The sequence below is a fragment of the Homarus americanus genome, unplaced genomic scaffold (genome assembly GCF_018991925.1).
Source record: "Homarus americanus isolate GMGI-L3 unplaced genomic scaffold, GMGI_Hamer_2.0 scaffold38393, whole genome shotgun sequence".
NCBI classification, from domain to species: Eukaryota; Metazoa; Arthropoda; class Malacostraca; order Decapoda; family Nephropidae; genus Homarus; species Homarus americanus.
In genome coordinates, this window is record NW_024719307.1 from 707,569 (window position 1) to 734,282 (window position 26,714).

The following is a 26,714-nucleotide window of genomic DNA, read 5'->3' on the forward strand; positions in this document are numbered from 1 at the left end:
ACGAACACAAATCCAGAAGGTCGTTTGTTAACCGAAACCATTGTTTCAATGGGATTTTGGGTACCGGTAATTGGTTCCAGCTCACCGAAAATTGCATGCAAAGTAAAAATAAATGCAGTAAAGTACACTTACTTTGAGGTGTGTATGTAGAAGGCTCCTGGTTGATGATGATGGGAATTAGAAGTGGGGGTGGAGGAGATGGGAGAAGAGAAGGAAGTGGGGGTGGAAGAGAAATCACCCCATGCTTCATGGCGTCATTTCACCCATAAAATTTTAAGTTCACTAGGTGTAATTCAAGATTATTTTCTTTAAATCAACACTGCACTGCACTATATATTGTCAATATGTAAAATAAATTTCAGAATGACCAATAATTGTACTGTAAAAACGTAAAAATAGTTTATGTTCAAGAGGTCTCGAGCAAGATGTTACCTCCACTGAACAGACACACAAACTGACGCCATGCTGGGTGAGTCAAGTGGCTGTTTGGCGCACTAAAAACTAGTTTCCTGTACTTCAAATATGTTAAATAATTGTTAAAATGACTAAAATTTTCAATATAAAACTTGGAAAATTATTGAATAGTACAACCTTCTTGATATTTACTCAAATGGGAACGAATTTAAGCCCTAGAACCGATTACTGTATTGGCGGACTAATATTCCAGCTGGTGAGCAAGCAAAAACATGTTGAGAGGAATTCGTTAACCGAATTTTTTTCATTAACCGAATTGAAAATTCTTTTGGAAGATAATTCGTTAACCGAGGGACCACTGTACTAGGAGCAATAATACATCAATAATAATAATAAAGCAAAAACAAGTGATAATAATAATATCGACAACTACAGTAATAATAATAAATAGTCATATAATCTTAAAAAAATCATATCTAAGTCATTTACTGTGAAAACCTTTGGACTGAAACCGAGATTCCTGGTGGTCAGGGCATGAGCTACTTCTAAATCTATGCACTTTGTCGCAATAGATGGGATAAAATACCCACATTTATACTACACTAAACGCATTGTGTGTGTCAGTTGTAAAAATTTCTAAGTTGAAGAGGACCAAGAGCTGGGTAGATAATGTTGGGAAAATTATATGTAGGTGTATTGACCTCTCAGCCTATATATGGTACAGGTACTTATTGACCTCAACCAACATATTCATGATACAAAGTTATATCTACCAAGACAATTCTCCACATAGAAGCTTCTGGGAATCAGATATACACAAACCCAAGATAGATGTGATATAAGCCTAATTAGGCAACTCTCGTTCATAAAAAGACTACATTTAATCAATATTTTGTTATTTAAAGTATGTATGTCTTATTTATTTTGTTATTTGAGAAGTAAAACAAACATTCAATTGAGTGTGAGGGTGTCTTGAAGCAAAACTGGACATGACAAGGGAAGAAAATTTTAACTTAAAACAGGGAAGAAAATGTCTGGTTTTGGGGAATCTCCCATTTCCTAAGCTCCTATTTTAAGGATCCATCTCTGTACCTTCCCAAATGAATGGTCCCAATTTGTTTTTACTGAAAATACCTTTCACTACCTGGGGTCAGTGTAACACCACATACAGTACTAGACATTATTCATTGCTGAAAGATGGCCTTAAGAGGGAAAAAGGTTAAGAGAAACAGGCCAGAGAAAATGGTCTTAGCTAGGGAAATCTTACCAGAATAAGGTCTTAGAGAAAATCTTAACCAATCTCAGTCAGGAATTCCCTACCAGTTTCACCAATAGGGAAAAATATACAATGCATATTCTGAAATTAAATTAAGCCCTAACCACCAAGAATTCCATGTCACAAACAATATCTTGCACATTAATATCTCCACAATCATTCACTGTCTTTGTTTGACAGTGTGGAAGATTTCATAACTATTATTAGTCATACATAAGTTATAAACATGTAACATGGTGAATTTGGTCCGTTATATTACTTCTCCATGCGAAGGATCTTGGATACAGGCAATATCCATGGACAATGCTTACCTTTGTTAATGCCACGACACCAGAGACTGTGGGTCACCTGAAGAGTCTCCACCTCAATTTATTTCAACTATTTGGGGATTTAAGGTAAGGTTAGTTTAGTATTAGGGTGGTAAATCTTCCAGTGATATAAGTTGGGTGCAGATTCTTTAGGTGATCCAAGACTATGATATAGGCCATATCATCTCTGGGATCCTTGAGACTCTTATATCACAGGAGCCTTGATAATTAAAACACTGCAATATTGAGACCTAAAAAACCAGGACCCTACATATCAGTAAATGATTCTGACATAATCAAAGTTCTCTGTCATTATGTGTCCTGGAAACTCCTGATTATAGATGATTAGGTCCAGGATAATTATGAGTTTAGACCAATGGGCCCTGGAAAATTATGAGTTTAGACCAATGGGCCCTGGAAAATTATGAGTTTAGACCAATGGTCCCTGGAAAATTATGAGTTTAGACCAATGGGCCCTGGAAAATTATGAGTTTAGACCAATGGTCCCTGGAAAATTAGGAGTTCAGACCAATGGGTCCTGGATAATCATGATTTTAAACTGTTCAGATCTGGATATAGTACAGTACCTTCTTAATAATGGTGGTGAAAACAACTGAATTTCTTAGTCTATCAAAGAGACCCAGACATTATTTTCAATGGAATCTAGTAAAAGGAAGGGAAAAAAATTTAATCTCCTCCTTCAGTATTATTTGCACAAAATTGTTCTATGACTATTTCATAATTGTTATAATCACATTTATTTTTCGTATTATTTCAAGTTACTCAGAAGAGGGTCCTCAAATGGCTCACTTGAAGGTTTTAAATTACTTTTTGGTTTTGATGTGGATCCTTTTCTCGGCACACTTGCTGAAACTTTCTCCGCTTTGCTTGATGAGCCGAAGATGTCATCTGAAATATAAAGTTCACAGGTTCATCAGTTTAAAGAGAAGAAAAGTCAGTGCTGGAAAAAGCAAAATAAAATATTATATGAAATGTACTCAAGTAGAAAAGGTAAACAGTTGTGTTAGTAAAATAACATCATTGCTCAAGTAAATGTTAACTAGAGAAGAACCTTCAAGTTAAGATGGCACATAACCTCAACACCTTATTGATGTGAACCAATTTTTCCTGTCCAGAGTAATTAACTTCACATTTCCCTTAAATACTGAAATATTTAAAAGATAATGTAGACACGTCCCTAATCAAGTATATGGACACTTTTATCAGTCTCAATATGTTGGGATAATTCAATATTTTGTTCTAATTTCATCGACCCAGAGCCCAGACAGCATCATATTAGTGTAATAACATAAACTGTGAGAGAATGTGAGACTAAGGTTAGTCATAAAATGAAAAGAAACTCAAGGTATAATTCCTATCAGTATGTATAAACAGTCACAAAAGTGGCATCAGAGTAGAGGACAGAAGCAACTTGAAGATAATTTCCATTACAAAGAATGGGAATTTCATAAGTTAATTCTGAAGTTCAGTCTTTTATTATCATGAAATTCACCTGAACTTACCATCATCGTTGCCAAAGAGGGACTGAGCGGGATGAGATTTGACCAATGTCTTTGTAGAACTGTTGTGCTTAGAAGAACTTTCTGAGGCCTTTACTGAACTTGTTCTCAGTTTTGCCTCCCCAAACAAGTCCTCATCATCACTGTCACTTACCCCAAACAGAGAATTATTTGTTCCTTTGCTAATACTCTTTACTTTGGCTTCATTTAAGGCACTTTTTGATCTTCCAAACAAATCATCATCATTACTCTCATCCTTTTGTTTCTTTTTTAAGGCAGTATTTCTCTTCTCTTTTTTACTAACAATATCAGTTGACTGTTCTTTATTTTCTACTGTGTTTTTTACTTCTGTATTTACATAATTGCTAATTATATCGCTCTGAGTACTGTCATCACAAAATATAGAGTCCAGCTGTCTTTGTTTATCAGGCGAGACAGATGAATCATTAACACTCAATTCTTTCTCTTGACAGGTTCTTTGTCTGTCTTGAGAAGTATATTCTGGTACAGAGGAAGTAACTGTGTCTGCTGGTGCTGTATACTCTTTACTTGTTGAAATGTTTGGTGCACCTGGAGAATTTTCTTCTAATCTACTCCTTCTATGGGATCTACTCGGGGGTCGTCGCTTCAGGCTTCCTCTGTTTCGGCTCTGAAAATGAATAATATAAGAAAAATGTATTGACTGGAGGATGATGATGTGTTCAGTCATCACTTGTCTTTGTCCCTCCCCAGCCACACTCCCCCTTCCCCCCATAACTGGGTAAAACTACTGGCAGATTTGAGTTACAAAATAAAAATGTGCTTTTCTCACAGCCCTAAAAAGAGCGGAGGAGTTTTTTTTTATCTAATGTAAACATACACATTATATCAGTACAGTATATATCACAATACATCTAAGACCAAACCTTATTCAGACTCTGTAGTGTTGTGCTTGGGGCTGGTTCATCAAAACTCACACTACTCTCCTGACCTCCAGATTTAGGCCAGACTACTTCAGAGGCAAAGACTGGTGACAGGGGAGACATCGGTGAAATTGGACTTATTGGGGTAAGAAGCTTGACTGATGATACGGTAGTAATTTCTTCCTTGTGTGGTGAAGTTCCCGGTGAAATGGTGACAGGACCATCATCATCATCACTCTCACTTTCACTGTCAGGTTCCAGTATACTCTTTCTTTGTTGTACCTTAGCAAGCAGTTCCTTACCCCCAATACCTCCTCCACCAAACATTGACACTCCTCCTCTGGGTGGCTTCTTCTTTGGTTTTATTTCTAGAATTTCTTTCTCTACAGCGACAATTTGCTCAGTCTTCTCAGATTTTACTTCTGTACCTCCCTTGCCTGGCTCATCTACATCTCTGTTTTTATCATTTGCATTTATGATTGATTCACCTTCTGACAGCTTCACATTTTCCAACTGGGGTTCTTTTAGAGGAGGTAAAGATGATTCCAGTTTTTCATTAGAGTGAGGTGAAGGCTCTACTGTTGTTGTTGGAAGAGGAGGCGGACTCTCTCGCCCCAATCCACTAAAAAGATTTTTCTCAGGTTTAACTTGAGTGACACCAAATAAGTCACTGTCATCAACCTCGCCATCAAATATACTACCAATTTTATTAAATCTGTCACCTTTCTCTTCCTTTACTACTGTTTTCTCAGACACTGGTTTACTGCCCTCTTCTTTTACTTTCTCATCCTTCACTTCTCTTTCACCCAACAAAGATTTTTGCTTATTTATTCTAGCAGATAATTCATCTCCCCCAAAGAGAGCAACTCCCCCTACTGGTGGTTTATGAACAACTTTTGTTAAATTCTCTGATGGAAATGATTCTCTTTCAGAAGCCAGTGGGGTAGTGGAGCCTTCAGTCTCAGCAGGCAGTGTTGGAGGGTTATCCCTATCACTTACAGATGATGTGATTACAGTGTCTGTCTGACCTGCTGCAGTTACAACTGTTAAAGAAGGTGATTCTTTTTGGTGTTGAGGTTGTGCTGAACTATCAAATATATCCTTTTTACCCTTCATGTTTACATGTGGCTTTGGTTCTGATGCATCACCTGATTTTGATCCCTTTTGAGCATCTGCAAAAATGTCATCATCAAATGATCCAAAAAGACTTGAACCATCTTTATCACTCTTAGGAGCTGGTTTTCCGCTTGATGAAGAGTTTGAAACACTTGAAAATATATCATCCTCGCTGTCTATGGCAGCAAAGAGATCTGATTTCTCAGCTCGTGTCTGAGTTTTGAAAGATTGTGATGGTTTGGTCCCTTCTGTGGGAAGGTTATCTTTCAGTTTTGACTTTGGAACAAAGATATCATCTGGCGACCCAAATATATCCAAATTTGGTTTTGATTTTTGAGAACTTGTGTTATCAGTTGTGTTTGATATAATGCTCTCTGATCTAATTGGTGGATCCTCTTTAGTTTTGAAAGACTCTGTTCTATCTTTGTGTTTCTGAGTTAAAGTGGCATCTTCATGAGTGGTCTTTAACACACTTGAAAACAGATCATCATCATCTGATGAACTAAACAAGCTGTTGGAAAGTGGTCCTTGTTCTCTCTGGTTTGCTGCCATGTTAATGGACTTGTCATTACTAGAAATTGAAATGGTTTTAGGTGACTCTTGAGTCTTAATTACTTGGGGCATTGAAGTGGTGGATGAATGGTGGTCATCATGATTCATAGATGACTCTGAGTTCTCACTAATGGAACTGACAGTGCCAGCTGGTGGGAGAGGTGGCGGCTCTGTCACAAATGCAGATGACTTAACTGTCATAGAGGAGCTGGATGGGAAGAACAGGTCTTCATCATCATCACTGGGAGAACTGAACAAAGAAGTGCTTGGAACTTTGGGAACCTCGTGAACTTTTACTGGAGGCGACGTTTTCTGGACATCTTGGGATGGGTTGGGTTTCTTAGCAGGGCCAGAACTAATAACTCCACTCTCAGCAGCATTTTCAGTTGAGGACGAACTCTTGACTGCAGGTGTAGTGGGTAACGTACTGTATTTTTTCTCCGCTTTAAAAGGTGCACCAAATAAATCGTCGTCATCATCTGAGAACAAACCTCCGGAGGAATTTATTGCGGTCTGTTGTCCTTGGGAGTTACCAGAAGTTATATTTTTAAACAAATTCTTTCTTTCATCTGGGTCTTTCATTTTATCAACAGAGGTGGATGAGAGGGGCTTTGTCTGGTCACTCACTGTTTTGAAAGAAGTTGCTTCAGGTTTTTTACTTATACTGCCAAACAAATCTTCATCATCTTCATCAAACAAGCCGCCACCATCCAAGTTCTTTCCACTGTTTGCTGCTTTCAGGGAAGGTCCTTGAGAAGGCTGAGGTTCTGGTTTTGTGAGAGATGCTGATGAACTTCTGCTACCGCCCCGAATGGACCTTTCATCATCTGATGGTTCCGAGTCTGACTGCTGTCGACGGATTGCAGAAGTGACAGCAGAACCAAAAATGTTAATGCCACCAACTGGAACCTGAAACATGAAGAAGGAAAAAATATATATACAGTAAACCCTCTCAATAGAAGACTTATCATTACTGAATATTTTCATTAACAGAATCCTCCCAATATTGGACAGAGCTTGCAAGAATTAGTCAGGTATTGAGTTGAGGGTTTTTTGTATAGAGAAATTTATAATATACCGTAAATAAATTTCACACTTTTATATGATACAAAGATGTGGACACAGATAACATGGAGATAAAGCAAAACCTTAGGAAAACAATCTCTAGCACATTTTCCTGTAGTCTACTTTTTTATCACAATTAAAATATAAAAGGATATGCAAAATCACCTTTAAGCAATATTTTCCAGCATATCTTTACACATCAACCCATCTTTACATGTCTCCCATACCTGTTCTCACACATTTCTCAAGCATCTGTTCTTTGTCTTTTGTAATACAGTGCAGTACAGCTTGACCATCTCTTGCTTGGTATTCCATTAACTGGCAACTCTTTATTAAATGCATTAATAAAGAAAAAGCATTAGTCTGCACATTTCCCAGTCAACGGCACATTCAATCACCGCATAGCTGTTCAGTTGGCTACTTGACAATGTTAATGTCTCATCCCCCCCTCACACACACACAGATAAGTGGGGGTTAAAAGGGGACTACATTTGCATTTATAAGGATGAAGAGTTATTGCACAGAAAGACAATGGATTGTAAATGGAACTTTTGATCTGTGACTGTGGCTCAAGTAGTTCAAATCATAGAGAGGGATTCACCAAGTTTTCCTTTCTATTGCCCAGTCATATCAGACAATACATATACAGCTGATTCAAACATTTTAAGGGTTCTTTAAACCTGCACTGAGAAAGTTGGCTCATGAGTAACTACATATTCACTGTCAAGCTAATTTAATGGTTGAACAAGTGCCATTTGGAGAGACACTGTTACAGAGCTCTCAGTTCAAGTCTCCGATTCCATACCAACCAAGAGGTGTGGTGTCCACAGAAACAGGCCCTATCATGCAGGAAGTTAATTACTTACACTGGAGAGGAAGGCCTTCTTATGTCTTGTTGCAAATAGTGTACCTAAGACATAAAAGTTGGTATGACTCACCTTTCTTCCACTTGGTATTGGTGGTGGCTCATCCTTTTGTTCATAATCCTCTTTGTTGTTACTTGTGCCTGAAATATGAAAATTGTAATTTCAATTACCATAAATGTGAGACATAATATGATTTCTATGACTATCTTCATTATGTATATCTCTTGATATTCAGAGCTGAATGGTACATGTTAAATATTTTCCGAAGGTTTTGCTAAAGTAACTCTTCTGTCAGTCAAGTTAGATCAGGAGTCTTTTAAGATATCCAGCAGGTTTTACACAAGTAGCCAGGGATGTGTCAAACTTTCCTATTAATATAATAGGAGACAAATATTTTGAAATCCAACTGTTCTTAAAACTTAATGGAAAGATTTTATAGACCTTTTCAGTGATTGTACGGCAGTGTAAACTGTGGCAGGTGTGTTGTGGTGTGACTTATGGTGGTACTGTATGCACTAGAGACTTTCAAAGAGTGTTGAATTTTATAAACTAGAATTATCTTGCAATCTAATTTAATTAAGCTAGTAAGTACCGGTAAATAGTGATATGATTGCCAACTCAAGTCTTTCATTTCACTTGGTAATTGTTCATAATTACCGTAGTTCAATATTGGGATTGGATTTCATCACTTTGCATAAATTTCATTTGAGGAGAATTACTTATTACTCTCAGTACAGTACTTAAATATGGAGTTTCTAAAAAAAAAAATTTACCCTTTCATAAGTACTATAGTCTCTAATGAGACTATACTTTCACTACTGAAACTTTTTCCCCCAGTAACTATAATTTCACTTCAGTAGCAATTTGCTGCAGTACAGTACTCTGTGCACTAATGACCCCTGTACCTGTAGTCTACATGAAAATGAGATAATTAATTCTTGGTATGACAGGTTAAAGGTTAATAACTGTGAGTGAAGCAAGTCATTTTGACTCATGAAGGAAATTCTACTGACCCTGGGTGTGAGGTGTTGCTGGGGAGAAGAGCCCCCCATCTTCATCACTAGAGAAGAGGTTGGTTGAGGGTGTACTTGGCTGGTCAGGCTGGTTCTTTGCTTTGCCACTCTGACTTCTAGTTTTAGCTGAAATATGAAGAACAGCTTTTTTATAATGCAATATACCTCCTCTGAGTTACTAAAAAATTAAAGATTGGATGCCACATCTAAAACAAAATATATATATATATATATATATTTTTTTTTTTTTCATACCTGGAAGCCCTTTTCCAGGTGTGGGGTAGAGTGGCTCCAAGCAAGAGCAACACAACTTCTCCCCTCACTCACAGCTACCTTTCATTCTTTCTTATTACTATTACAGTTGTATTTTCTTTGTTGCTTCATATAACCCAGCTTCACCTGGCAGCAGTTTATCCACTTTCATAAACCACTAGACACTACATTTATCAAACAAGCACATATAGCTGCTTCCTGGAGGTTCATCTCCCTTCCACCCATCACCCTCATTCCCATCCTTCCAGGCACTAACCAGCTTACTATAACACACACCCAGAGGAAGATCTGGTATAGAACATTTTCCCAGTACAAACCTAAGAACTTAAATAAGAATTCCCTTATTTTTCCTACAGTTAACTTCTAACTTACACAATATTTTTTCCAAGTTTTAATTTTCCATTTTCTCAATATTCTTTTAATTCTATTTAATTCTTGAATTGATTTAAATATTTTGTGCAAATCTTAGCTGTTGTTGGAAACTTTATGTTCCTGTACAGTACAGTATACAGTTTTGTTTTCACTACAATGTTTGATATACATATACCTGTTAGCATTCTCTTTTTTCTCCAGTGTTCTGTGTGTTAGTGGAACCTTCTCCTTTTGTTTTCTAACCTAGGGCTTTTTAGCACCTCGGCATCTTTTGATGTTGCAAAAACAATACAAGTATAACCCAAAAAATTGTAACTTCAATTTTTTTTTAAACCAAAGCTTCGTAAATTGGGGTCTACCTAGACTTAGAATACTTACCCCATCATTCTCTGTAAATCCCTTATGTTCAGTATACAGTATCAGAGTTTGTAACATTTAGTACTTACTGGTAGAGGAAGTCTTGCTGGAGAACAGATCCCCCTCATCATCATCAGTATCACTGGCAAACAGATTGCTGCCACTCTTCTGAGGGCGACTGACAGCATGGGGCCCAGCTCTGGTGGGGTTAGGCATTGCTCGAACATTTTCTACTCCAACTGAAGGTTCTACAGGAGCACAGAATATAATTAGTGTAAAAAGAGTCTTACTTTAACCAGTACACATTATCTCACATATTGATACTATCCATCACTCAAAACTTGCTGTTAATGCTCTATTGTACAGAGTATAACAAAAGGAGTAAACTGAACTCTTAGTTAAAACTGTGACTATAACAGCAAATAGGTGTTAAAAGTTGACCCTCTCTTATCCGGCAACCTTGGGACCAGGGAAGAGGTTAACACTGGTTGAACAGGACAGTGTAGCCTGATGCTAAAACACACTAATCTCCCTGGCTCAGGTAGGTTGAGCCATGGGTTATTATAAGGAAGATATCTAAAAGGTTACTTATTAATGACCTGAAGACTACAAAATATCACCTGAAGGAGTGTGAGTATTCTGTTCACCAAAAAGATCATTACTGTTGCCTCCTCTAGATGCAGAAGGGGGTTGAGTGTTACCAAATAATCCAGCTGAAGGAATGGAAGACTCCCTTCGCGTGCCAAATAAATCCCCATCATCGTCACTGTCAGAGTCCAAGCCTGTCAAGTGAGAAATGACAACAGTGAAGTATCTGTCAGTTACTACAAATATTTTACTGTACATTACTGTCAACTGCCTAACTCATTAATTCACATCAGAGTCAACCAATGTTAACTGTCCAAATCTTCTATTTTTATCAATGAAAGTCACTGATAACTGCCTATTTTTTTACTTTCCTTCAATGAGAAAGTTTATCACTGTCTTCTCCACTTATATGGTCAATTGACACCGTTTGTCATACACTACTCCACAATACATCTATAATATACATAAGAAGAGGAGAGCTCATCTCTCATAATTTGTTATTGTTGTTGGGCTAGTGTAGTGTATTACTAACCTTGTTATGTAATTAAAGACTTCAGTTGTTAAAGCACAGTAATAACATGTTATGCCTCATTATACAACACAATACTGTATCTCTGGCAAAACCCCTTTTAGACATAATCATCTTTACAGTACCGGTAATATTCCACTCGTGTGATAATAATGTTACCCCATGCAGTCCCTCCTTCATAAGCTTTTTTCACATGACCTTTTATGCTCCCTTACATTTATTTTCATTCTTCCATTTTCTTCATTTCTGTAAAAAATTAAATATTAATTTTTTAGTTTCCAGCACCGTCCTCTATCAGTTCACAATTCTCCCTCCACTTTTTCTGCCAAAGTTGTGTCAGTTTATGCAGCCTCCACAGTGAGTCACACAGTGTAGATCAGCAAATATAATGAAGCTGTGAAGTCAATCTTGGCCTCCTGTGAATCTGCTGTCACTAGCTAGCTTGCCACTTCTCTCAAACAAATGAACTTGCATTTCCATTTGCCTCAGCCTGAATCATTAGACCACTCAGGGCAGCTGTATGTCATTGATTGCTCACTCTCCATATATTTAAAGCATCCTACATTCTTTTGTTTAACTTTTAACCCATATAAATATTTCTTCTTACAGTTACTTACTCTTTCTCCTCCTTCCTCATACTTGTTCTTGTACCTCTTACTCTTCCTTTTTACTCCTCTTACAACTGAATAAACTGTGTGTTTTACATGAGAGAGTTCATAAGAGAACATGTGGCTTGTGAGTGAACAGGATCAAACTCAGCCCCCACACACTTACTTAAACACTCCACCAAGTCCACCATGGCTGAATAAACATAAGTGAATGATTTATTTTTTATTCTTTTTCTTCTGTATGCACATCTTTCATTTTATAAAAATACAAAATGCTTTTAAGAGTTTTCCAATAGCCACAGTCTAAGGGTTCAACCTTCCTTACTCTTTAGCTCTATGTCACCTCATCTAAACACACTTTTAGATGAAACTAATGAGAGTCCTTCACCTATCTTCACTTGCATTGTCTTCTGACAAAATATTCCCTCTGCAATTAACTCATTGCAGACTTGTCTGTTAGCACCATTATACTACCACCCAGTGTTTTCATGACAACTACAACTCAAAAAGACAGTTCAGCTATTTTGGATTACCAAATTTGACAATAACCAGATGTGCTCACAATATATAATAATGTCCTACCACACACAGCCTCCTGCATAACAGAACATGTCTCTCAAAAGCTGGGAAATGAGACTATGAAGCATTAATAAAGACGACATGACTAGTGGTATAAAGAAAACTTCACACATGCATTCTTTATCTCATTTTATGGAAACATTTGTCAATCGACTTACCTCTCCCTCTTGAGCTGATGTGTGCTGTGGCTGCATTGATATTGAGCTTCTTGCTGATTTGAGATGAAACATTTGGCCCATTTTTAGTGATCTGTAAAGATGAATAGACAGTTTTAAGTTACTACAACATGTACTATACTCATCCATGTGTGGAACATTGTGTGATTTAAATTCTAGTATATATATGTGGGAAAAAAGAAGAAGTACATTTTGAAAAGTGGGTCCCATAGACATGGCTGCTCAATAGGGACAGTGTGGATTCAGCACACTGTATACTAAGCTTTTGGTACACAAGGAGGCAAGATGGCTGGTACTTCACTCGACTGCCCTCACTTCCCCAAGTTGTAAACTTAGGTACCCATTTACCGTACAGCTGGGTGTACTGACAGCACATGGGAATCAACTAATGACCCCCTGGAACAGGAGGTGAGTGTTTTATTCACTCAACCATTGCACTCCTTAGGTACATTTTAACAGCTACCATGAAGTCTGTGTTACTAATTTTCCTGTAAATGTTTGGATCTTCAGTTACAGATAAGTTCAACCAGATGATATTCTCGTACAGTATTAATAAAGTGAGTCTCACATAAGCAAATCAGTACAGTGTCTATATGGTTATTTTTAATATCACTTTGTTTCCAGCTATACAGTACAGTACAGCAGAGAGTTGAAGAAGTGCCAAAACTTCAAAACTTTAAAGAAAAAACAAGTGCAATAATGTTGAATGAAATAATAAACTATGTGAAGTATGAGTGAGAGAATAAAACACTACAGTATACAGAAATTTGCATCAGTTGAAGAGCTTTTAAAAATCTTATCAGTAGAGTATAAGAGAAATGATGGACTGAAGTATGAAACTTCACTTCGGAACCTTAAACTCCTGTGGGTGGCTCTGTTATCACACCACTCTCACTATAACACAGTAGTATGTCACTTTGGTACACTAACTATTGCATTAAATAGTTCAGAACAGCTTTTGTAACTCCAGGTACCGGTAAGTAACCCAATGGCTCTATATGGACTACCCAGCCTAGAATCCACCGGCTGGGTCCCCTGAAGGGTTTCCCTGATGTCCTTTCACCACATACTACAAAAACACAATAAATAATCAAAAGAAAGTAAATCTATTCCTCTGTGTGTGTGTGTGTGTGTGTGTGTTTAACAGGACCAAGCTCTATCTTATCTCGTCAACAGGAAACAGTGTTGTTCCAAATACGTAATACTGAGTCAACACCGTTGTCGACAGCCTGTGGATCCTAAGACCATTGTTACTTACAAGCTTTTGTTGTACAGTACTGTATATTGATCCAAATGATATAGCTAACAAGTTGTTATCTGAACTGGAGTCATGCAAACAATGGCTGATAGACAACAAATTATCTCTACATTTTGGAAAGACTAAAACAACATTATTTGGATAAAAAACTAAAGAGTTAATTGACTTAATGTACTACATGTGTGTCAATGAACCATCTCAAGTGTAACCTCAGTGAAATTACCTTGGAATAACTCAACTCATTTATCCAGAAAAATTAATTAAAGAAAATACATTAAATAAAGGTAATGCCAAGATAATTTTTTTTTATTGGAATGCCAAAAATCTCTCTGCTGATGCCCAGAAAACTCTTTGTTTATTGCTCACACAACATCACTTGAACTACTCCTGTTCAGTATGGTATTCTGCCTTAAGAAAAAACTAAATGCCAAGCTACAAATTATTCAATACAATATAGTGAGGTAGAGTGGAACAGTTGAGGCTGAATCACACTTACAGGATATCCACATTTATGAGTAGTAATAATGATTCTATATATGAAAGTTAGTCCCACAGGTTTGACAGTCTGTTAGGGGCAGAGTGGATATAGCACACTGTAGATTAATGTTTCAGTACACTGAGATGCATTGTTGTAATGCACTTGACTGTTTACACTTCCCTAACTATAAAGTTTGATAACAATTTACAGCTGGGTGAACTAAGGGTGCCTTGTGGTGAAAACCAGTGACCCCTCTTAGGAATGAGGTGAGTGCTCAGCTGACACATTCCTACACTGTATATAATATCTTGCTAACTGATCTCTACAAAGTAATGAAACTTGCTGTGGTGACAAATTCCAGGTTAATAACACACACGCACACACACAGAGGTAACAACACCACTAAAGGGTCAAAACATTACATATCCTTACAAACTCAATCAAGCCAAGATGATAAAACAGTAATGTACTTTTATCATGACAGAATTAAAGTAATTACAAGGCCATTCTTCATCTTTTCCAGAATAAAGTTAACTGCAGAGAGAAATTTACACAAAGCAAATATGACAACAAGATACAGTACTGAACATAAAGACAACATACATATGTGAGAAGCAGCATGACCAGCAACAGCAGCCCAAGAGTAATGATGAACATTGCACCCTCCTCAAGCATTGAGACTCTTTCTGAAATATGTGCCAATCCAGGCTGTGATGAAGAGCATGACACATATCACAACCATAGCAATATCAAAGTCCATCAAAATGTCTCCGCTTGATATCAGTTTATGCTGGTACTTCAGGTACAAGTACCGGAAACAATCTGAGACTAGATTCATGTTGAAGGACGAGGAACTTAAGCAGACACAAGCAGTCACGGGTAATTCTGAGAGACAACTGTGTCCCGAGTATCACAGATTTATCTGCATAGTCTGAACAGGATACACCGACTATCTAATGATAACATTTATTCTCCAAAATACCACCAAAAATACCTAAATAACTCCATAAGCTTAACTTTCCTTAAATACCTTCAACATGAAATTACCGTGACTCATGTCTACCATAATAATACTTTTCCATTTTCAGAATTGGTGGTGAGGTTAAACAAAATAATGGCAACTGTCAATGTGAAGAGGAAGAGCGGAGATAAGGCGGCAGGATGCACGCTGCTCACCACCACCAAAATGTGTACGTGGGTATGAGGATCAGTTAATGAGTCCACACTACAGTACTGAAAATTGTATAATAATAACAATACAGGTGCACTGCATTTACAATGCTGCACAAATAATATTTTTAATATTAATAAGTAACAAAATAAAAATAATAATACCTGTAATAATAAAAACAATAATAATAATAATAATAATAATAATAATATTATTATTATTATTATTATTATTAACAATAAAAACAACAACAACAACAACAATAATAATAATAATAATAATAATAATAATAATAATAGCATCAGCAACACAGTAGTGGTCCAGAGAATCAGTTTTATAAGAGCCAGACAGCAACACAGTACTACACAGCCTTTGAGTCATAGAGTTTAGTTCCTAGGCAGCAGCAAAGCCCCAATATGTGTGGTTGGGCTCTAAATATTGAATAGTACATAAAAAAATTACTATCAGATTCAGTGAGGATACCCACTGGCATGAAGTTACCCCAGTGAGAGAGAGGGAGAGATCTGACCCACTTTTATTTGGTAACATAATCTATAAGGTGATGTCATAAGGACCATAGCAGGTGATCTCAATACCCTACAGGGAGGAAGGATAGATCCGGAGTTACTTGACCCTGGTCTGGTAATACTAGGATCTCTGGATCAATCCACCATATGCAGTATCAGGATCTACAAACTTAATACAAACACAGTCCTTGATCAATGTGAAGTTTTGGTTAACAAAAATCAAGTCAAAGGTTTAAGGAAAGTCTGCAGTGAACAAAATATTCATTCATTATGAGCTGAAATTAATAAATACCTCAATGGTGAGAGTTAAGTCATACCCAAGATGTCCCTGTAAAGTACAATATGAAAATAACCCCTGAATTTTACTAGATGGGTTATTGTATCACAGGAGATTCCATCACTCTGGTAGCCTTACTAATACCCCATTGTCTTCCTATGATGGGACTTGGAGGACTTAAGGTAAGACACTTTGAGAAGTTTGCCTTCTGGCTGAAATTGTCAGCAGGTAATTGGGATCATCGTAATTCTTGTGTAGCTTATATGTAAAGCATGTCCCTGTTCCATTACACCATTATTACCCACCACATGGATTTAATGGGAATTTTGTATAAAAAGAGAGAGAGAGAAAAAAAAACAACTAATTATGGGTAATTCAAAATTCAAAACATTTTTACAAGGGAAAATTTTCAAAATGGAAATGGTAGGTTTGGTATAACTATTAAAGTTAGAAAAAAAATTTCCTCTATGATACTTACGCTCTGTGTTGTTTTTGAGGGACCAAAGAAATCTGCATCATCCTCATCTTCTCCCTCATCATTGGTTGACTGTGGAGACTTTGGCTTATCCACTCCCGTAACATTATTTACCGGATGAGGAAAATCCTCATCTGACCAATCAGAATCACTGTCATCATCCTGAAATTCACATAAATCATAGATCAACTTCCCTTATTATCCATATCGTTCTTTTATCGCACTCTATACGCGCCCTATTTTCCTTGGAAACGTTCTTGACATACTGTATAAAAGAAACTGATAAATAAAAAATGAAATAAAAATTAAAGTTACAGACTGGCTCAGCTTTTGACAACTTACCACAGCTTTTGAACTACTGGCTGGAATGGGCTGGTCTTTCTGCAGTCTTCGACCTGTTAAATCGTCTACATCCAGCTCATCTTCGGTGTCTGTCTCGGCTGGACTAAGAGTCATTTTGGAGTTGTCTTCACTAGATGAGGTTTCTTGCAGGCCAACTTTATCATCTGCCATGAATCCTCCAGAGCCAATGATAAGGGGCAATGGCTTGCCTTCATAAGGGTCGATGAGAGCATATACCGGGACAGGGCTGTTGGGAGATAGATTGGTAAGACCCTCAATAATAAACTAAGTTCACTATTTTCACTCACTGCCAAACACTGTCTCATCAGTATTTATAGTACTGAATAAGCAATAGAAGAAAAGCTATAAATATATTTCTTTTCATCTAAAACCTAATTGTGACAAATAAAAAAAATCCTCTCCTAACCAAATGATTGCATGATTACATCCTCTTCCCCTACAGCAACCAACACTCTGACAGGAGAATAGCAGCAGAGACCTTCTATATAAAGACACGAGGGCTTCGGCTTGTACATTAATAACCCATTATTCAGACAAGGTAAGTGCACTGATGGACTGAGTGATGTTGGGAAGTTTGTAAAGATAGTATCCTTGTCCCTTACCTATTGTAAACTGTTATAACAGTTGGGTTAACTTTCCTTTAGATTGCAATATCACATCAGGAGTTTGAGCATTTATTTTTACCTCTTATCTATTTCTAGTTTGCTTCAGGTACTCGAGCTGCTTGATAAAATAGTGTCTGACCGTCAGTAAAGATGAATTCCTGAAATTACATTCTATGGCCGAGCCCAGAACCAGGTAGCCTGGAAACCATCCATTTTCCCATAAATTTGTATGAAATCTGCCAGGAATGAACTGGTTTGACATCTCAAAGCTATCACAACCAATCCAGGAAGAAAGGTGAGGTATGCACTAGCTTATATGATGCCATGTGCTCATCAGGCCTCATCATTATCATCATCATCATCATTTCCACTATTTTATGGATATTTTTCCATATTTGTGTAGGTTAATCATGATTACCCAATGGCAGCTCTCCATGCAGCATGGTCTCTTGTAGCCTCTATCAGTGGGATTTTATCCATGAGGTCATTTTGCACAATCTCTTCCCAAGTCATTCAAATTCAAGCATCTCTTGACCCAATTGGTCTCCTTCATTCTTTCCATGTGCCTGAACCATCTCAGCCCAACAATTCCTCCTTACACCTTTGCCTCCTGTGACATACCGTGTAATTTTCTCTCTTCACAGTGCATTATCCACATATATTATTCCACTTGTTGTCACATCCATTTCCAAGTTTATTAATGTTTCATTTTCTCCATTCAAGCTATATTTATTTGTTCATCTCCTTTCTCTACTTATTTTCATCGTTTAATTCTGATTATGTGACTCAATTTTCTGTATATGACAGTAGTATATGTACATTATCATCTTCATTTAATGGTCATTTTCCAATGTAAATTTTCTTTTGAATCAACCACTGTCATCTGTTAACAACAGCTGCTAAATCACCACCCAACTCATTCTAATCACCATTTGCCAAACCTGCACGTCTCTCCATCACTCATACTACTCTCAAACATGATGAGTTCACAATATTGTATAAATCTTAATCATTATCAAAATTAATTTCAATAAACTCCAATAACATCAAAAAATTACAAACTCCTTTTCAAATATCTTTACCCACTTGCTTCACTTGTTTCATTATTCCTGTGCTACTGATAAAAAAGGACCTCCCAAACTCATCAGTGTTGGGTTTTCATCCCATCAGCATCTTCCTGGCTCAGGCAGCACAAGTTGTAGAAGCAGATCCATACAAAGATGGTTTTACTGAAATTTACTCTTCCGAGTTAATCTTGAACCAATTTTCAAATATTATTTCTTGTACAGGTATCCCTTGCTATATGAATGGGTTAGGTTCTTTGAAAAACATTCGTTAAGTGAATACAGTATTCATATAGCAGATAACATAACGTGTGGGATAAATAGGGTTTGATTCTCCAATGACAAGAAAACCCCAATACAGTACTGTATTATATCTAAAAAAAATAAAATAAAACATAAATAAATAAAAAATAAAAAAGTTGCTTCACAAACAAAAAACTCCACCTAAGTACAAGTACACTGTACAGTACTTTAAATTAGTATTTAACAAATTAAATAACTTATAAAATATAAATTTAGTACATTACCTTAAAAGACCATATTCGTATAAGTGAGACTAGCTTTCATATACATAGAGTACTGTTGTATGAATAGAATATTCGAATAAGCAAAGACTCGTATAGCAAAGGATATATGTACTGTATTGAGACAAATGCATACATAAGCACAATTATTTTCAGCAAACAAAACTGCCACACATCACTATTTTAAAGAAAACAAACCTGCCAGGACTGTCTTCATCCTCTGAATCAGAATCTTGCATCTCATGGCGCTCATAGCTCCGGCTGACAAGGCTGAGACCATCAATAATGGCGTTTTTACATCTTGTTAGCACATCCTCCTCACCTGCTGCTGGCTGAAGAACACATTTACAAACAATTATTCATTCAATTCTCCCAATTATATTTTCTCCATAACATAGAAATACCTACGGTAAAACACTGACCCTCATTCACGAGCAAATGCATCGTGTCTCTCCCCGCATTACGGATACGATTTGGAGATAAAGCGCTTGAACAAACAGAATTATGTCACTCGAATAGGAATAAGCTATTATGCAGTCGCCTCCATATGCATCAGACATCTGTTATCTTGGACTGTGCTTTATCTTACTACAGATACTGTACTGTATCAACTTTACTGCTTTTAATTACAATGAGTGGCAAGGGCATGAAGCATTCTGGTAGTGGAAGTAAAGTAAAACAAAGAAAAGCTATAACTTAAAAAAAAAAAAAAAAAAAAAATGTGATTAAGTTTTACGAACCCTCACCTCCATCATCAGACTGCTTCCACCTTCTCTTCCACCACTCGTCTCAAACAACCATCTTCTCTTCCTGTGGTGAGTGTTAAAACATTCTTATAAATTTATTTACATTTTATTATGGTTTGGATTTCAACAAATTTATCATTCAAAGCTGTTAAGCGAGTCACACTCCACTACGTATTATTTCATAATTTTCGTTCTCCACCCTCCTTCACGGCTCTGTTTTCTATCGTGTAGCAACGTACATTAACACACTGTAACAAGCATCTTTCCCTTTTTCTTGAATTTGTTCTTGAATGAAGGTATAAACTAAAATACGATCATTAAAAAAAAACACAAAGAAACTAACAATACACATAATGTGAAAGTGGGTTCCCTGTTGGTCCCGTATCTGTCCTACTACCCCACAACCCTTAATTCCCATTAAATCAATGGTTAGTACAATGAATTTTTTTTATAACACGATGTTTTTCAAGAACGCCACTACTGCGTTATAGGAGAACTGACTGTACGCACTGCAGTACGGTACTAAAAAATATTTGTGCTGAATTTGAAGCAACCTGATTAGTGCTGTTGAGATATTATGAAAAAATTTCTGTTAACTTATTTTGTAAATATTAAAAGAAGAAAAGAAAAGGAATGACTTAAATTCTGGAGACATTGTGGTAAATTTTAACATTCTTAATTATGACCTGTGAGCTGCATCTCCCTCAAAATCGGACAAGAACCATTCCTTTTTTTTTTTACTCTTCCAAGCCCTTTCCTGCTATGATACAGGGCACCCACAACCACCCCACACACACACACACACACACATACTACCACATCCTACCACCACACACACACCACCACATTCTGCCACCACACACACCTCATCAGGTGAGGAGAGTGCAGGGGTGATCTAAATAAAAAAGGTTATGTTTGGGGTATATAGAGTAATGTACATGTACAGTAATATCGCTAGCTATCAGGTTCAGCTGAGCGGCTCCTTCCGCCAAGTGTAATGTACCTCTTCGTAACGTTCGTCTTAAATGACACCTTTAAGAGAATATATTTGGTGTTTACAGTTGATGCTAATCTTTATAAAATGATCTTTATTATCCATTGTTTAATATGTTTGGTGTCATTTGTCTTGATATATGTAATAATTAGTGAAAAGATAAGAAGTACAGGATAGTGGATTTACTCCAAATGTAAATATTAAAAGAAGAATGAATTTGTTTGTGAATTCAACTGTAAATATTATTTATTTCAAATTTTTTCACTCATTTCTTTAAAGTTAACATTTTCAAGCAGTTATATCTTTATGTACATCAAATTTGGCATTATTATAAGCCAGAACTGGGTATCCTTAAGTTATATGTGGATTTATTTGAGATATACAGGAACTATATTAATTGAGAATTACTGTATGAACCAATGAGCTGCAAGGGGGGGGTCATAACCTAGTACTGTCAGCTAAAAAAAGACTAGTTATGAAAAAACTCCTAAGGTCCTAAGGTCATAAAAACAGCGATAATGTATACACACCTTCTCCTTAGGTTGAGTCTTCTCTCTCACTACATCAGCATCATCTTGATAGGTTCTATTCTCAATGAACTGTGTGTTGGCCAACATGTGGAAGGCATTGTTGGTGTTGGATATGACTGTCATCACTCGATCCGTCTCCTCCAGCACCTTCTCCAAGGCACCTTCCACTTCATGAGTACGTGACACTAACCTCTGTAAGAGTCACTACTACAGTGTATTATCATAAACTTGTTAACTTAAGCAACAACATAACACACCCTGAATACTACCAAGTGCAAACTTTTTCATAAATGTAATATACACCCAAATGATTTTCCTATATCAGTAAAAGGATAACAATACTAAATAACTTACACTTGATAAATACTGTATTGTACAATCTACTTATAAACATAACACCTTAAATAATTCCGGGTAATTATAATGAGGCAGAAAACCAAAATACAGTATACCAAACTAGTGAAATGTATTGGCTAACTGATGTAAACTGATGCCTATAAAATACCCCAAGTGCACACAGTCTGTCTCAAAGCTTATGAGTGTCATCGAATAACTGTGTATCACAGTGGAGATGAAGTAGACACAAGATTTACCAAAGTTGTATTTATATCATCTGTTGTTGTTTATAGTGTAGTACATATACATATTAGTGTTTAACTATAATGATTTAGTTTAGCCAATAAGGTAAGTATGATAAGGTTCCAGGTTTTGTTGCATTTTAACCAGAGTTTTTGTACAGTACATTAATGTTGAATGGCAACTAGCTAATTAAAGTACAGTACACAGTATAGTAGTTCAGCCAATAAGGAGGGCTAGGTGAGGTACAGATACAACTGGGTCTAGGGCAGTACAGTATATACCGTACTGTGTAATATAACTTGTGGAACGAATCTCTATTTTGTACAGTGTATTTAAATAATTGTTCATTTTGTGGAATTTCAGCTTTGCAAAAATTAAGATTATGATTTTTTTTAAAACAGATGAATCATGAAAAATTACGAATTAATAGTGTTGGTAACAGAGCGGTAACTCACACATCTCTCACGAATATGTCAAGAGGGTTCGGGTCTGGACACACGTGAGGTGGGTGATATATGACCCTACCAAACATCACAGATTTCCCAGCCTCTGGTTTCCTCCCATACTAATGCTAGATAGATTAACCGTCAGCATTGACAATAAGCTGGTAAGTGATGTAAATGATATACGGTATACTGTACTGTATATACAGTACAGTATATTAAAAAAAATTACAAATTATGGAGGTCTTCTGTAATACTTTTACTGTGGGCAGCAAACTACACTCAACTTAGAAATATTAATCTGGCATCTAGTTTGCCAAAACAATTTGCTCAGCACAGCTATGTTAAGGAGGCTCGTGTTTTTCAAGACCTTCAAAAACAAAAATTAATACCGTATTATTATTAATTTCTTGAGAACAGTCAGCCAGCTTGAGAATTCAGTATACAAAAGCTCAGAATTATATTCCTATTTTCTTTGTGAAACTGAAAAAGAATTCAACATTATCAAAGACAAATTTGACATTATGTACGTAGCTCATACTTGTGATATGCTCTGTAGAAGTGTCGCAGTGGCAGCATCAGCGGCCAGACTCCACGACTCTGAACGCTGGCGGAGGTCAGATGGAGAAAGTTTGGTACTTTCCCACCATCGCTCACCACTCCTTCCATCCTCTTCCGTAGAGCCCTGAAATTTCAAAACACAGTACGGGTATATCAGCTGTAAAAATAATGTCAAGTGTAAGTAACCACAGAATTGCAGAAATGTCATTTCAATGTGCTAGTGTGCCTTATGAATAAAAATAATTGTATAGCTACTGTACAGTATTATAAAGAAATAAAGTTTGAACAAAATAGAGTGTAGGGGTATACAGTATTGTGTGTGGCAGAATATCAAGTCTAGAAATCACCATAACAAATGGTGCACAGTTGCCATTGTTTCATAAGAAACCATAAAAGTTATGGAAATATCATTTCAATGCTCTAATATGACTTAGAAATAAAGAAAATCAATGATAAAATAAGAAAAATGAATGGAAAGCAAATTCTGCCTGGTATAGATGGGAGGTAGGGTGGGTGGGTGGCTGGACAACTGCCTTTCCCCCCGACTCCATTAACAGGATAGCATGCAATTACACCATAATTCCCATACCAGTATTATTTAGTGCCAGGTTAAAAAAAATTATCATAAAATATTCAAATTTCCCCGCCCCCACAAAAAAAAAAATTACATTCAACCCCAGATGGTTTATGCATTGTATTAAATTCCTTGTTTACAAAGTGCTGCCAGTGCTCTCCTTCTCTCACGCACCCCTGTTGACACTGCTCAAAATGGTTCGTGCTTACCACAGGAAGTGTCTTTAACACTCAGTAAATAATATTGTAGTGTAGTGTATGAAGTGTCTGTGCATATTCCCTGGTTTATTCATTAATCAGTTGTCTCAGTGTACAAGTAGGCAAATTGAGCCAACATGTATTACTCAATGGTAATAAGTAACACTATTAAGAATGTACTGTATCTCCATATCAAATACTGTACTGTACTACACAGTATATCTACAGTATATTATAATGACCCCCCATTGTATGCTGAGGTTTGCTGAAAGCTCTCTCTTCAGGAACACAGCCTGAGCTTTCAAGGGGTATTACTGTGCAGTATCTCAAAAAAGTATGTCCACACACTGTGTGAAACATAATGAGACCAGGGATCATAGGTATTGGAATATGCATTTACTTTGGTATATACTGTACTGTAGTTTAAACATAAATACTAATGCAATATATATTTATTTTGGCATAGTTGGATCAGTATGCCAGAGAACCATGCATACCCATCCTGGCAGATACTATTTTTTATATACCCTGTATTGTATATGTCGGAATAAATATACCCCTAATTACATCAATTCTTACGAAGAAAAATTCCTCATTATAAAAAATTTCACTAAGTTACTTTTCTCTGGAAAACATCTGACATATAATGACGACCCCTGTACATTCACGTACTGTAATATTATTAGGAAATTGGAAATAATAGGTGTTGTTGTCATCTTTTGGGATATTTTTATTTTTATTAATCTAAAAAAGAAGTTTATCATCATCTATAGATTTTTTGGGTAAAGTCAATGTTACTGCTGTTTCTTATTAGTATGAAACCTGATGTTCTTATTGTCAATGAAACATTCTGACAGTGACAACAACACATACTGATGCTCAGTTAAACAAAGGTGGTGGCACCTGTACAGTGTATTTCTTTGAGGAGAAACACTTGAGGCAAAAGCCTGAACAGGAAATCTTTTATTCCTCCACCAGACTTACTGTATTCTTGAGGTAACAAATAAGTTTACTGGTAAATTTGCATTTACAACCAATATGGCTCTGAGTTGAGCAATGTGTTTTTCTGGTGGTTTTTTATGTGTTTTATTCGATTTAAATATTGATTTTTGTTGGAAACCATTCATTTTTGAGTAATGGGAGAACTATCAAAAAAGTGATTTCCATCAAATATTGCGACAAGTTAAAGTAGAGTTCAGAAGACAGTTCTCGATGAGCTCTATTAATTTTTGAAGTCCAAAACCTTAGGCTGCATAGTGGTTGAAAATTCAACAATACAGTTTCCTTATATATATTTTTTCCCTTAAAGTGACTGGTTAACCAGGACCATTATCCTTAAAAATTATACTGGGCAGTGAATATTTTGCCGTGACTGGCTAAGTTCCTACTAACATTATTTTACAGTGAGTGCGCTCTGATTGGCTAATCGTCCATTACCAGCGAACAATGTGAAAACTACATTTAACCGTGACTCTGGCCACATTTGGCATTTATTTCACCATGAGACGATCGTTGTGTAGCTATAAACATGCCTAACCATATTTCTGTTGTACATGAAAACTTGTTATAAAAGAGGCAGGTAATTATTCATTTTAGCACACCCTCGATTTTTTTCACGAGATGTTTGATTTTTTATGTTTTGTTCAGATGTGACCTTCTTTTCCATGGGAAATGCATCGTTTAAAAAAAAAAATTAAGTCATCCTTGATCAAAAACAGCTATTTTCCATTAAAAACAAAGGTGAGTTCTGAACAAAATACATCCAAATACATCAGAAACCAAACTTCTAGACCGCTAACTTTCACTAAATTAACCTACATTAACCTAACCTAACATCACATAACCGTGGGTTCAGGAAGGGAGCGGAGGCAGGCAGCATAATACACCTCACGGCTCCAGACAGCTCAGGGTGGGACAAAGAAATGGTGGGTGAAGATTTATTGATCTAATTTCTTAGGCGTACCTCACTTGTGCGATTTTTCTGAAAGAAATGCGTTTCCAAGAGGCTTCAGGGGTTGAGGAATATATATATAGGTAGAAATTGTCTTAAAGTAAGTGCTTCTATGCGATTTGAAGATGTGCTAAACCGAATATAATAACCAAGAGGCAACATTTACTAGAACCTGACCTAATCAACCAAAGAAACCTACCTAACCTTACCTAACATCCTAGCTGGAGGGTGGAGAGCCATCATATTAAACAGAAACTACTCAGCCAATCAGAGCACAATCACGGTAAAATAGCGTTAGTAGGAATTTGGCCAGTCAGGGCAAAATATCCACTGTGTAAATATTGCCCTTAATGTTTGCCGTAAGAGCCTGCTAAAAAATGTTAGGAAATAACTGGCAAAGTGAAAATCAACCATCTTAAGTCTGATGCAGTGTTTAGATGTATGAACTCATGACCCAGACACTATCCCTCATGACCCCGTGAGGAAGGTCCAGCAGTGTAGGGGTCAGTGATGGTCCTACAACATGCCATAACCACTACAACTCTTGCTGGACATTACCACACCATTTACTAATAATAAAGACAACTGACAACCTATCATGAATTAAAGATAAATGATAGACATGACGGTATAAATAACTAAATCTTACCATCACAGGGGCGGAAAATTCTGAAAAACGTGAATAAGTTGCGTCGTCGATGTCTGATCAGCTGATTGTTGTCCTCCCAGAGTATAGATGATTAAACCCAATAAACATTTTAACTCGATCCTTTTCCTATAACTTTATAAAATTGCTCTAATCCTTTATATTTGACATAAGACTCCTCTATATAAGCATTTGGATCCTATTTAAGGGGCGTTAATATACACTAATTCGTCTATA

General features: G+C 36.6%; 1 protein-coding gene across 4 annotated transcripts; it reads right to left on the minus strand.

The window, feature by feature from the left end:
• Positions 1-767: 767 nt before the first annotated feature.
• Positions 768-26,554, minus strand: LOC121859978 (WASH complex subunit 2-like). 4 transcript variants are annotated; one of them, XM_042356958.1, is made up of 14 exons: positions 26,481-26,554; positions 23,090-23,233; positions 21,527-21,718; positions 19,455-19,588; positions 17,043-17,289; positions 16,704-16,862; positions 12,497-12,587; positions 10,736-10,816; positions 10,124-10,282; positions 9,033-9,158; positions 8,092-8,159; positions 4,424-6,997; positions 3,522-4,167; positions 768-2,907 (listed from the first exon to the last, which is right to left on the minus strand). In XM_042356958.1, the coding sequence occupies exons 1-14, from the start codon at positions 26,481-26,483 to the stop codon at positions 2,768-2,770; spliced, it is 4,764 nt and encodes a 1,587-aa protein (XP_042212892.1). In that variant the 5' UTR covers positions 26,484-26,554; the 3' UTR covers positions 768-2,767. The 4 variants fall into 4 exon arrangements, with proteins under 4 accessions (XP_042212892.1, XP_042212891.1, XP_042212893.1 ...); XM_042356957.1 differs by having other exon boundaries at positions 10,655-10,816; XM_042356959.1 differs by lacking the exons at positions 23,090-23,233; positions 26,481-26,554 and adding an exon at positions 20,003-20,066 and having other exon boundaries at positions 10,655-10,816; positions 21,527-21,643.
• Between the last annotated feature and the right edge of the window lie 160 nt (positions 26,555-26,714).

Excerpts from the sequence above, each read along its gene's own strand:
- LOC121859978 (XM_042356957.1), bottom strand. Across the intron at positions 12,588-16,703 it reads CCTCAAAAACAACACAGAGC|ATCACTAAAAATGGGCCAAA; the intron begins GTAAGTATCATA and ends TCATCTTTACAG. Across the intron at positions 8,160-9,032 it reads AGCAACACCTCACACCCAGG|GCACAAGTAACAACAAAGAG; the intron begins GTCAGTAGAATT and ends TTCATATTTCAG.